The sequence below is a fragment of the Cicer arietinum genome, chromosome 4, assembly GCF_000331145.2.
Source record: "Cicer arietinum cultivar CDC Frontier isolate Library 1 chromosome 4, Cicar.CDCFrontier_v2.0, whole genome shotgun sequence".
Lineage (NCBI taxonomy): Eukaryota > Viridiplantae > Streptophyta > Magnoliopsida > Fabales > Fabaceae > Cicer > Cicer arietinum.
The window spans coordinates 362,356-373,791 of NC_021163.2; the positions used below are offsets into that span (position 1 = coordinate 362,356).

At 33.0% G+C, this 11,436-nt stretch overlaps 1 protein-coding gene across 1 annotated transcript in view; it reads left to right on the forward strand.

Moving 5' to 3' along the window:
• The window catches only part of LOC101501583 (uncharacterized), a 12,002-nt gene extending 3,158 nt beyond the window's left edge, over window positions 1–8,844 (forward strand). The window contains exons 6-20 of the mRNA XM_004494955.4: window positions 2,967–3,077; window positions 3,227–3,295; window positions 3,419–3,500; window positions 3,602–3,661; window positions 3,744–3,796; window positions 3,869–4,035; window positions 4,322–4,478; window positions 5,133–5,190; window positions 5,274–5,330; window positions 5,418–5,666; window positions 6,749–6,810; window positions 7,228–7,284; window positions 7,367–7,460; window positions 7,603–7,743; window positions 8,408–8,844. Of these exons, the coding sequence (XP_004495012.1) occupies window positions 2,967–3,077; window positions 3,227–3,295; window positions 3,419–3,500; window positions 3,602–3,661; window positions 3,744–3,796; window positions 3,869–4,035; window positions 4,322–4,478; window positions 5,133–5,190; window positions 5,274–5,330; window positions 5,418–5,666; window positions 6,749–6,810; window positions 7,228–7,284; window positions 7,367–7,460; window positions 7,603–7,743; window positions 8,408–8,494 (1,504 nt within the window). The 3' untranslated portion in view covers window positions 8,495–8,844. The remainder of the gene's footprint in view (window positions 1–2,966; window positions 3,078–3,226; window positions 3,296–3,418; window positions 3,501–3,601; window positions 3,662–3,743; window positions 3,797–3,868; window positions 4,036–4,321; window positions 4,479–5,132; window positions 5,191–5,273; window positions 5,331–5,417; window positions 5,667–6,748; window positions 6,811–7,227; window positions 7,285–7,366; window positions 7,461–7,602; window positions 7,744–8,407) is intronic.
• The last annotated feature ends 2,592 nt before the right edge of the window (window positions 8,845–11,436 follow it).

Genomic DNA, 11,436 nt, shown 5'->3' on the forward strand with positions numbered 1-11,436 from the left:
TTTCCCTTTTCAGCTTGTTTTGTTACAATAATTAAAAATGTCTCATAATTTAGACTGTACCTTAGAGCAATTTATAATATCTTATTTCTTAGGACTGGTTTATATATTTTTTATATTTCAAGATCTGTTTTCTTTTTTAACTAGGATTGGTAGTCTAGTAATTATTATGATTAATTTCCATATTTAACTAAGATTAGCAATCTAATATCTAATACAAGTATAAATAAGAATTAGCGCCTAGTCTTTTCTTTATTTCTCCTCACTATTCTTCTAATGTATTTTATCTCCATGATTCTTTTATTCTCATGGTTCTCTTGCACAAGTTCTGACTGACCATCCTTTCACTTCCATACTTTCTCTTTGTTGGTGGGTTATTTAGTTTGTCGCTTCTGCAATCAGTCTCAAAAGCCTTAGCTCAGTTATGTCCTTTTGGCAGTCTATATAAATCATAAATTATGATATCGATGCCCTAGATGAAGTTTGGTCCTAACTGTCCCAAATGATGTTTGACCCCTACTATCCAAAATCAGTTTGGCCCCGACTACCGCAGGTTCAGTCTGGCCTCTGCTATTGTAGACTAGTAATGAATTAGTTGTAACTCATACCAAACTCCCATTGTGAATCATATAAATGAAGCTTTTTTTATCCACTAATGAGTAAAGTTGTGCCATAATAAATTATCCTTGGCTATGGTGCTCACTAGCCAAAATTTCAATTTCATTTTTTAGAAACTTATTGAAGCTTTTTTTATCCACTGACGAGTCAAGTCGTGCCATATTAAATTATCCTTGGCTATGGTGCTCGCAAGCCAAAATTTTGATCTCATTTTTCAGAAACTTATTTAGTTATCCAATATTTTCTTGTGGTTTAAAGCTTCCAAAATTTGTTTTTGGTGGATTTGGAGAAGTCTTGGTTCTTGTTGCTCGGAAATTTCTATTGATAAATTGATAATCAGACCAACAGGTCTCTTTTTTTTGGTTATGCAACATTTGAACCAACTCTTCTGGTAGATAATCATTCTAGCCCTCTTATTGTTTTTCAGCAATGCTCGTCTCTCCTACATCTCCAGCATCTGCCTTTCCAGTCATGTTTTTGAATCCCATATTATATTTCCCTTTCAAAGTGCTTATTTGTAAACTGTAAAAACTAACATGCTTAATACTTTAGTGGGCTTTAGCTTGGTTGGGGGTGGGGTGTGTGTGTAAGAGAATAAATGAAAAATGTCTTGTAATGTATAGTTGGATCATGTTATGTTTCATGATTTGATTAGAGAGTAAATACTCAATTTAATCCCTGAAATTGTAGGACTGTATTAACTCAGTACTCTATATTATCAATATTTCAAAATGATCCCTGAAATTGTAGGACTGTATTAACTCAGTACTCTATATTATCAATATTTCAAAATGATCCCTGAAATTGTAGGACTGTATTAACTCAGTACTCTATATTATCAATATTTCAAAATGATCCCTAGAATTGTAAAATGTTAATCGAGTTCGTCCATCTGTTTGGATCTATTATCAAATGCATCCCAAACATTAATCACTTAGTTTCAATGCGTCTCTGACACTACCAACTTAATGTCATTATAGCCCCTACAAATAACAATGGTAGGATAATTATAAAATGGTCAATGTAGGGGACTAGGTTGATATCATTCTACAAAACCAAGGACCAAATTGAGTATTTACTCTTCAACTAGAATTAAAATTTTAGCAAGTATTATGATTAATTTCCTTTTTTTAATTAGGGTTACGAGTCTATTATTTAATATATATAGGAATTGGTGCTTATTGCTTAGTCTTTTGAATAAAACCACAATTAAACCATGAATTATTTTTCACCTCTTTTTCTTTATCTAACCCTACAACTTCAGCATGTAAAACTAATTCATTTGGATATCGACAACCTTTTTCGCCAGAAGTAGTTTTTGCTGTCAACGTTTTTAAATAGTAACGGAACTTGCTGTCAAATGTCAACGTGGTGATGTTTGACCACTAAATGATTGCTTTATTCCATGGACCCCTTAGGAAACAGTTACATCCGAAGTTGGTACTTTGATGCATTGTTAGCTTTACCTTACTTCGATGAATCATGTGAAAACGTGCATCTGCTTGTGCTTTGAGAATAAAGCCTAACTTCCGGAATAATTTGCTTACATAATTAGTCCTGATGTTTAGTTGCCTGTGCTTTTAGGATTTAGGACTTAGTTCTTTTTAAATTGAACTTAATTAGGTGTTTTGACCTCAAGTCCGCATCACCACGTTTCCAAAGTATTTCCCACTTTGGGTCATGTGTGAGCCCTCGTGATTTTTTCCTATGTGAAAAGGTGCTATAGTGGGTTGAGGAGTGTGGGTGTAAATAAACAGCCTTTAGCCTCGATTCCAATCAATTTGAGACTTTTTGGTGTACTGGAATAGTAGCCCCCAATTAAAGCTTTGGGGCTAAAGGATCTGTCAATCCTCGTGTGCGACAGACCCTTGTGGGTTTGCTCCCACAAACGGAGCCAATGTTTTGATCTCAAGTCTGCACCAACACCTTTCTGAGGTATTGTCTGCTTAGGGTCATGTGTGAGCTCTCACGGTTTTGTCCTTTGTGAAAAGGCGCCTCTGTGGGTTGTGGAGCGTGGGTGTTCATAAACTACCTTTATCCTCGATTCCCATGCAATGTGAGATTTTTTGGTGTACCGAAACATTAGGTATTTCATAATTCTAAACATATAGATTTTGTTTAAGGGAAACAGTTCAATTTTCGCTGGGGTTCGGCTGTGGTGTTATCCACAAGTGCCAACAACTTAGTTTTTGTGCTTTTGTTTTTAGCATTTCAGAAAACTCTAGATTCAGTATTATGTCAAATGTTATTTTCAAAATTACTATTGTCTTATATTAACAAAATTTTGTTGACTTATTTTTTTAAATGAAAAAGAGATGACAACACTTACCTATTTAATTTTGATGTTCCAGTCATTATGTAGAAAATGCAAGCCACGTCTCATCTTTGCATGGGCGAAATCATTTTGAGCAGCAAATGTACGTGAACCAAACAACTGATGAGTGGAAACGTGTGGTGAAGAAGTGTGTTCTCCCTCTTGGTTTAATTACTGACACTTGATACTTGATTGTCGAGCATGTGCTTGGGCAGTCTGCATATGTCCTAGGTTATCCATACAATTAAAGTGTAGACCTTTCCTTTGTGTATATTCACAATACACCTTTTTCTGCAGGCCAAGCTCCTGCATTTCCAACCTAGGTATACCACAAAAGAGAAGTGCTGATGGTTGCACTAAGAAGAGGTACCTTTTTGTTGTGTTTTTTTTTCCAGTTGAGTATTCTTGTGCTGTTTTTATGTCTCTCTAGCATTTTCATGTGAAATTGAAATATCTTAGCTAATGTAGTTTGAATTTTGCTTTTATTAGGGACAATGATTTGCACAGGTTACTTTTTATGCCTAATGGCCTACCAGATGGTGCTGAGTTGGCTTATTACGTCAAAGGACAGGTGCCTTGATATTTTGTCTTAATATTTTGTGTTTATGGGTTGATCTGCACTTGATTTTAACTTTTTTTAAATTTGTGACTTTTAACTGATGCGCTTTTCAGAAATTACTTGGAGGTTACAAACAGGGAAATGGTATAGTCTGTGGTTGCTGTGATATAGAGGTATGGTCTATACCTTTAGTACCAACTTCCTTATTTTTATACAAGTGCAAATGTTTATGATTTTTTGTTCATGGATAAACAGATAAGCCCTTCACAGTTTGAAGCCCATGCTGGAATGGCGGCTAGACGTCAACCGTGAGTAGTGTTAAATAACTAAGTTTACTTTCTATTTTTCTTGATCTCAAAATGATTTTTATCCTTTTGCAGTTACCGCCACATATATACTTCCAATGGACTGACACTTCATGACATAGCTCTCTCTTTAGCAAATGGTCAAAACCTTACCACGGGAGATAGTGATGATATGTGTGCAATATGTGGAGATGGAGGAGATTTGATTCTATGCAATGGATGTCCTAGGGCCTTTCACGCAGGTGAACAAATTACTTTATTAATTTTAAGATATTATTTAATTGCTATTTTTTTTCTTGTTTTTGTTATTGATTAACCTTAATATCTATTATAAGATATTTTCTTATATCCTAAAATTTTCAGTTTCTCAAAAAGAATACTGTTGTCCGGTGTGTCATTAGAAATGGCAGATGTAGTCTGTTGCATACCTGATATAGCTTGAATATCATGGTCTCCTACTACCTTATTTTTGTTTCATACCAGCCACAGGATATTATAATGTTATGGTATTTTCTATTTCAATTGCAGCCTGCTTGGGTTTACACAGTGTACCAGATAGTGGTTGGCATTGTCTAAATTGTAATGATAATACTGGTAATGGAAGAGGTGCGAGGCCAATCATGGTACGGTTGACACGGGTTGATAAAGCACCAGATTATGAAATGGGTGGATGTGTTGTTTGCAGGTTGGTGATATGGTTGTTTATCATATATATATATGTGTGTGTCTGTGTGACTTTAATTTTTTTAAATAATAAAAAATGGTAAAATCTATATAAAAAATCAGTTCATGTGAAAATGCATGCTATAGCTACAATCCAATTGATTCTTAACAAATTAGTTTTTGCAATTTTTGAGGGTCATTCTAGCTATATACGAAATCTTTGATTAATAATAAGATAAATTAAGTTTTAGTGTGTGTGTGTGTATATATATATATATATATAGGGTTTACTATTTATTAAGATTATGGTAATGTATTATCATGTGTGTGTGTCTGTCATGAGATCAAGGGGTTCAGTAGCATATAATGCTAAGAGTTCAAAGATGCATGTGTATGAAAAGTATTGTTGTGGTAAGACTAGTTGATATTTGTGGTAATAAGCATTGAATTTCGAAATGGTATTAGCATTTCTTTTATTGGTTTCTTCTGCTGAAGATAGTTTTGTATGGTTTTCTTACTTGGCACTGTCAGTGTATACTTGAGCGTATTAATTATTTGTCATATTATTCCACCAATTTTATTTGGGAACTATGACCGAACTTTTATATGTTTAACTGTAACTTATTTGAGCCAGCATTATGCTTTGTTTTTTAACTATGTTTTTAATGGTCAACAGGGAATATGATTTCAGTGTTGCTAAATTTGATGACCGAACAGTAATAATTTGTGATCAGGTATGGTTAATACCTGATGAAAATTGTATTGAACTATTTCTTTCTTTTTTCAAACTGTAAGTTTATTATTGGTTGTTGTCCAGTGTGAGAAGGAGTATCATGTTGGTTGCTTGCGGGATATTGGACTGTGTGAGTTGGAAGTAAGTAACGAGCCTTGTAGCAAATATTTGTGTGGTGCTCGTGTTTTCTCCTTCATTTTTTATCGTCACATGTTATTCTCACCACAGGAGCTTCCCAAGGATAAGTGGTTTTGTTGTGATGACTGCAATCGAATCTATGTGGCTCTACAGAGTTCAGTTTCCGCCGGAGCAGATACTATACCACCTTCATTGTCTGAACTAATAATTAGGAAGCACGAGGAAAGGGGATTATGTACACATGGAGATGTGAATGATATTCAGTGGAGAATTTTAAGTGGGAAAAGTCGTTATCCTGAGCATTTACCGTTACTTTCACGAGCTGCTGCAATTTTTCGAGTGAGTGCTTATAGTTTCAATTTTACTTCTGACAGTTGTGACTTGACTTTTTGCAGTATATGTGGTTAATATTTATTCACGTCTCTAAAAATCCTGTCTTCTGGATTTTGCTTACATGATAAGAAAGAGTCTTGATGTGGCTCCTATATCTAAAAATGAACTCTTTCGTTTGGAGAGTCATAAAACAAGAATGGGCCCGTTATGGACATTCTTTTAGTGTTTATGAATAAAATTTTGCTTGAATATATTTGAGTGGATTTGATTCCGTTGTAGTTTTCATAGTTGGAACTGACGTTTCTGTACTTAGTATTAAATTTTAACTACTTTTTAATGTGTTTCCAACTTCCAAACATGAAAATTAATTTTTGACTCAGATGTCCAGACACAACCATAGGCAAAACACAATCACCATTAATCTAAAGCTCGATTAATGTGTGATTATAACAACAATCAAGCACACCAAAGAAAAAGGAAAGAAAAAATAAAAAGCAAAGGGATAATGAATTGAAATAAAAACAGAACAATAAGAAAAAACTCATGAGAAAATTAGTGGACTTGTGAACTGTGGGAAGGCAGTCGAACTAGCTTGTGCATATTCTTTCTCCGGATGCAGCTCTTAGGGTATGTTTGGATGAAGGGTTTTGAAGAGCTAACTCTATTTTTGTATGTTTGATTAAAACGAACCATGATAGATGATCACAGATTTTAATCACACTTAATTCATTTTTATAAGCATTTTATTGCTTCCTTAATTTAGAAAAGAAAAATAAGTTTCCACAATTAAGGCATCTCTGCAACAATAACTATTGAGTTTTCCTTTTTTGAGGGTTGCAGGGATATGGGATTCTCTTGGTCTGTTAGGTTGTGGACTAATTTCTGGTCGGGACTTAACTGTTGTGAAATATATACATTTTGAAAATGCCTTTCTAGTTTTCTATCTTTATTTTAGTCCTTAATTTCCTTAATATACAATTTGATAATTTTATTTTGGGTTTTGAGTGGCACTGAGTTCTGTTATCATTTATATTTTCCTTTCTTTGTTATAACCACATTTTGTTCATGCTCTGGTAATGTTTTGGCAGGAGTGTTTTGATCCCATTGTTGCTATATCTGGTCGGGACCTGATTCCTGTTATGGTCTATGGGTAAGCAACTACTATTTATTTGATAGGCTTTCTGACCTTCCTCGGTGTCAGAATATGTTTAGGGTGAATTCATTTGCACCTTTTATCTATCATTCACAAGAAGTTTTCTCTTTTAAATTTGATTTGTTCGAATTTGAGTGTATTTTTTATTACAATTGGTTGTTTCTTTTTGGTAAGGAGACACTTTATGATGCATTTGTAAACAAGAGGTTGTAAATAATGGTTGCATTGGTAATTTTAGAAGCCAAATTTTCAATAAGAACCGTCTAACTTTTTATTTTTTAACCAGTGCCCTAATTTGTTAGTGGGCATTTGTTTCAATTAGTCTTGGTTTGCATGCCCAAGATTCTTTGAAGTATTCGCGATTTTTTTATTCCATATTTTCTGATAATATAATGTATTTTGAACTTTGTGCAGGAGAAATATTTCTGGCCAAGAATTTGGGGGAATGTATTGCATCGTTTTAATTGTGAAGTATGTGGCTTTCTTTGCTTTTTATTTTCCTGATAGTTACTAATTTTGGTCAAACTGACTTTTTACATATCATACTTGGCAGTTCTATTGTAGTATCAGCCGGACTTCTTAGGATTTTTGGCTGCAATATTGCTGAGCTTCCTCTGGTAGCTACAAGTAGAGAGCATCAAGGAAAAGTAAGCAATTTTTTGTAATTTGCCATTGACTCAAATTGAAAAATTGGATAATAGATGCATTCTGATTACACTCTTTACATCTTTCAAAGATGATAGATTTTATTAAGGATAAGCTCCATTTACATGCATTTTTCCATTTTAGGGTTATTTTCAAGTGCTGTTCTCTTGCATAGAGCGGTTGTTGTCTTCTCTAAATGTAGAAAAGCTGGTGCTCCCAGCTGCAGGGGATGCGGAGTCAATTTGGACAAAGAAATTAGGCTTTCACAAGATGAGTGAAGATCAGGTAAAGTTCATCTTCTACATTTACTGGTTAACTAGTTAAGGTAGAGATATCTAAAGTAAAGCTCATTTGCTAAAAACCCAAACTTTGTGGATCAATTGATGCAATGTTTGGAATTGCACCGGCCTTCAATTTCTTGCATCTTGATGGCTTTTTGCAGTGGTTTTTTTGAAGCTCTAAATTGTATCTTGAGACATGATGTGTGTTCAAATCAAACATACTAAATAGGTTTAAATCAAAAGCATGGTTTTCCTTGCATTGGCTAGGTTGGTTAGACTATAAATCACTTTCTATAAATGGGCTTTATTTTGATACTTTCTATGAATCACTTTCTATAAATGGGCTTTATTTTGATACTTCTATAATTTCTGGACTTGAATGGTTTGCTGGTTTTGAGATAATTCTTCTAGGGTAGTTAGCCACATGTTAGATTCCTTGTTGGAAGCATAGACTTCAGTGTGTTAACTGTTAATTATGTGCAATGCACAAATATTGTGGTTTTTGACGGATCGAGTAGGGACATATTTAAACATGACCTGTTTATTTTATTTTGTTTTGTTTACTGACATACTATGGGAATGGTTATGGTGATCTTTCAAAATTCGAAGAAACTGTTGCAAACATTAACAATTATTAACAATTACAATTTTTTTTTTGTTTCTGCCAGTTATCAAAATATCTTAGAGAGGTGCAGCTCACCCTCTTCAACAAAACTTCAGTGCTGGAAAAGACAGTGCAGCTGGCGACAGAATGATGCTTTATCTGGCGTTGTAACTAATTTTTGGTCATTTATTCAATTTTTTAGCATTTTTCCTCACTGTAACATTACTGCTATGTTCTTGCACCTTAGCTTTATTGTTTTTCCTTTCTCCTATATTTTTTTTTTGGAGTATATGGGTGGTTGTGGCAGCCGGCCATGTCTCCTTCTTCTTGTACAATGTAGTGTAGGATAAATGGGGAACGTGACCTAAAGGATAGAAGTTGAGGTTTGAAAGAGAGAGCATGCTGACCAATTTTTTCATTAGCATGCATGCGCGCTATAAAATTTTACTGTATTGAATTTTGTGTTTTCTTTAAAGATCTTGCATCTTCGTGGTGAATTGACATCCATGATTGTTGGCTCTTTTTAGTAGCATAATATTGCTGGGTGTATATATTTAGGGAAAATTAACCACTCTCTCCCTTGGGTTTTACAATAACATTTGTTTTTTTTAAATTGTGGTTTATTTTCCAACATTACCATCTATTAATTTCACCTCAAGCGCGTACACCAAAAGCATGCATTTGTAGCGTTTATTTGTAACACCTTATGACAATTGGGAAATACATTCAAATTTTCTTGAAGATCTGCATTATTGCAATATCCAGTATATGAATGAGTAATGCCAACTTAGTTTCTTGCAGCCTAACCCTTGAACAGCAGCACTTCACTTACAAGTTTCAACAAATTCAATAATTTCTTTGATTCTGCCATTTTCTTCCATTTATCTTCGTTTATCTCCTTGCCCTTTTGTCACCATCTCTTCTTATTTTGTTGCTTTTCATTTTCATGCCAAAATCTTATTCACAACCTGCAGTTTTGGTCATTGAATAATGGAGACGTCACACCCATTTTTACAAACTTTCAATTTTGGGATTCCAACTGACAGTGAATCAACAACCTTACCATTCTGGGTGCTCTATAGCTAGCTCTTGAGGACACCAACCCAGCATTAGACCTGTCTTTGGTTTCTGCTGCAATTTCTGGGAATAGACACCGAAAGATATTTTTTCTTGATATTTCCTGGTCCCCGTGCCAATTCAACGTGTTGACATCTCATCTCATGTCATGGGGTGTGCAACGGTTTAAGTATAACCGAACTAACCTGGAATCCAAACCAAATCGTGCTATTTGAGTTGACCAATTATTTGAAGGGGTCTAAATCCGAACCAACCAAGTCAAATTCAAACAGATAATGTTTGGGTAAGGGATATTTAATATTAAATCCATGTGCTATTGTATCCTTATTATATATTTAAAAAAAATATGATATCACTGTTGTGTACTGTGTAAATTTTCTTTGTATAATATTTTTGACTTTTGGTTAAAGACTGAAATTAGAGTAAGTTTTCTTGGACAATTTGACTTGGTTTTTAATTTGACTATGACTTGGGGTTTGTATCAAACAATTTGGATGTGTTTTGATTTCTTTTTAGTTTGCATTTTGGTGTAAAACTTTGGTTAAACTTCAATTATTTTAGTTTGCCTATGTATTCTAGGTTTTGAAATTTTAATATAATGTTTTAGACATAATTATTATGTATTGTTACTCGATCAATCCAATTTAAATCAACTTGTCATATATTGGTTTGGTTTGGATTGAATTTTATACATAAAAGCATGTGAATCTGAACTCAATCAATCCATGTTCTTTTGATTGGTTTAGACATCGGATTCAATCAAAATCGAACTAAACAAACCTGCAAACGTTCTTAATTATATCTACAAAAGTTTACATAGAAAACTAAACGAGATTTCTCCGGATTCAGTCATTTAAGTTTGTCTGCTTGCCACTTCTTTTCACAAATATTATTTCATTAACTTATGAACATTTTATGTATCTATTGACCCGAAAAAATCTTACAAAATTTTTTCTCATCTCTAAAAACTCATAAGTATTTTTCCATCCCATTATCTTATTTCTTCAATGATCATCTTCAATGTTGTATCTAATCATCTTATTACCAATAACCTCAGTGGATTCTGTAACATTTCATGGACAATGTAGCTCTTGAGACTATTTTTACTAAAATGGTTGCTTTCTTTAAATTTTACCGAAGAGACTACTAGAATAATAAATGATGAAATGTTATATTGGGTTGGAATGTGCCAAAATTCAGAAGTGGACTTTTGGCTGAAGTTCAATACGGCTCCCTTCACACACTATATAAGTTTTATATTATGATTAACCAAAGTATATCTCATTTTAACCTCTAACCTCTTCAATCATAATAGTAACTTGAACGCTGGAGTGCATGCATATTTATCACTATTGGACGTCATCACCGCCATAGATTTTATGTTGCATTCAATCACATTGATCATATCATGATTATTTACTAAAATGTCAACAACCTGGCAATTTGAAAGAAAAAAAATCTAAAACATATCCAAATAAATTAAATAAGATATCAATGACATTAAATTAAAACTTTTAAAAAGATTCACAACATTAAACAATTCTAAAAAAGGTTAACCAACATATCCAAAAATAGTATTAACAGTGTAACAAAAACAAAATTTTAGTAGTTGTTGTTGTTGTTAAGGGTGTAGTTAGGAATTAAGGTTGGGGAACGAGTTAAAAAGTATAATTTAATAAATAAAAAATATATTTTCAACTGCACATAAAATCTAATAAATTTAAGAATTTAAAAAATATATATGAAGTTAATTGTCTTGTAAATATAACAGAAATAAAATAAAATAAAATAATATTTATTTTTAAAGTTATATTCTTTTATTTCATCGGCTAATTCTTCAAAATACATATATCCTTTTAAGAAATTAAATGTGATCAAAACAAAATATTTTTCCATATTCACATGCTAGAGATCAAAACGATGACAATAAAATTAAATTACCTTTCAATTATGCCACACTTTATTTGTAAATTTAAATTTGCCTTTATATAATAAATATAAATTAAATTATGAATA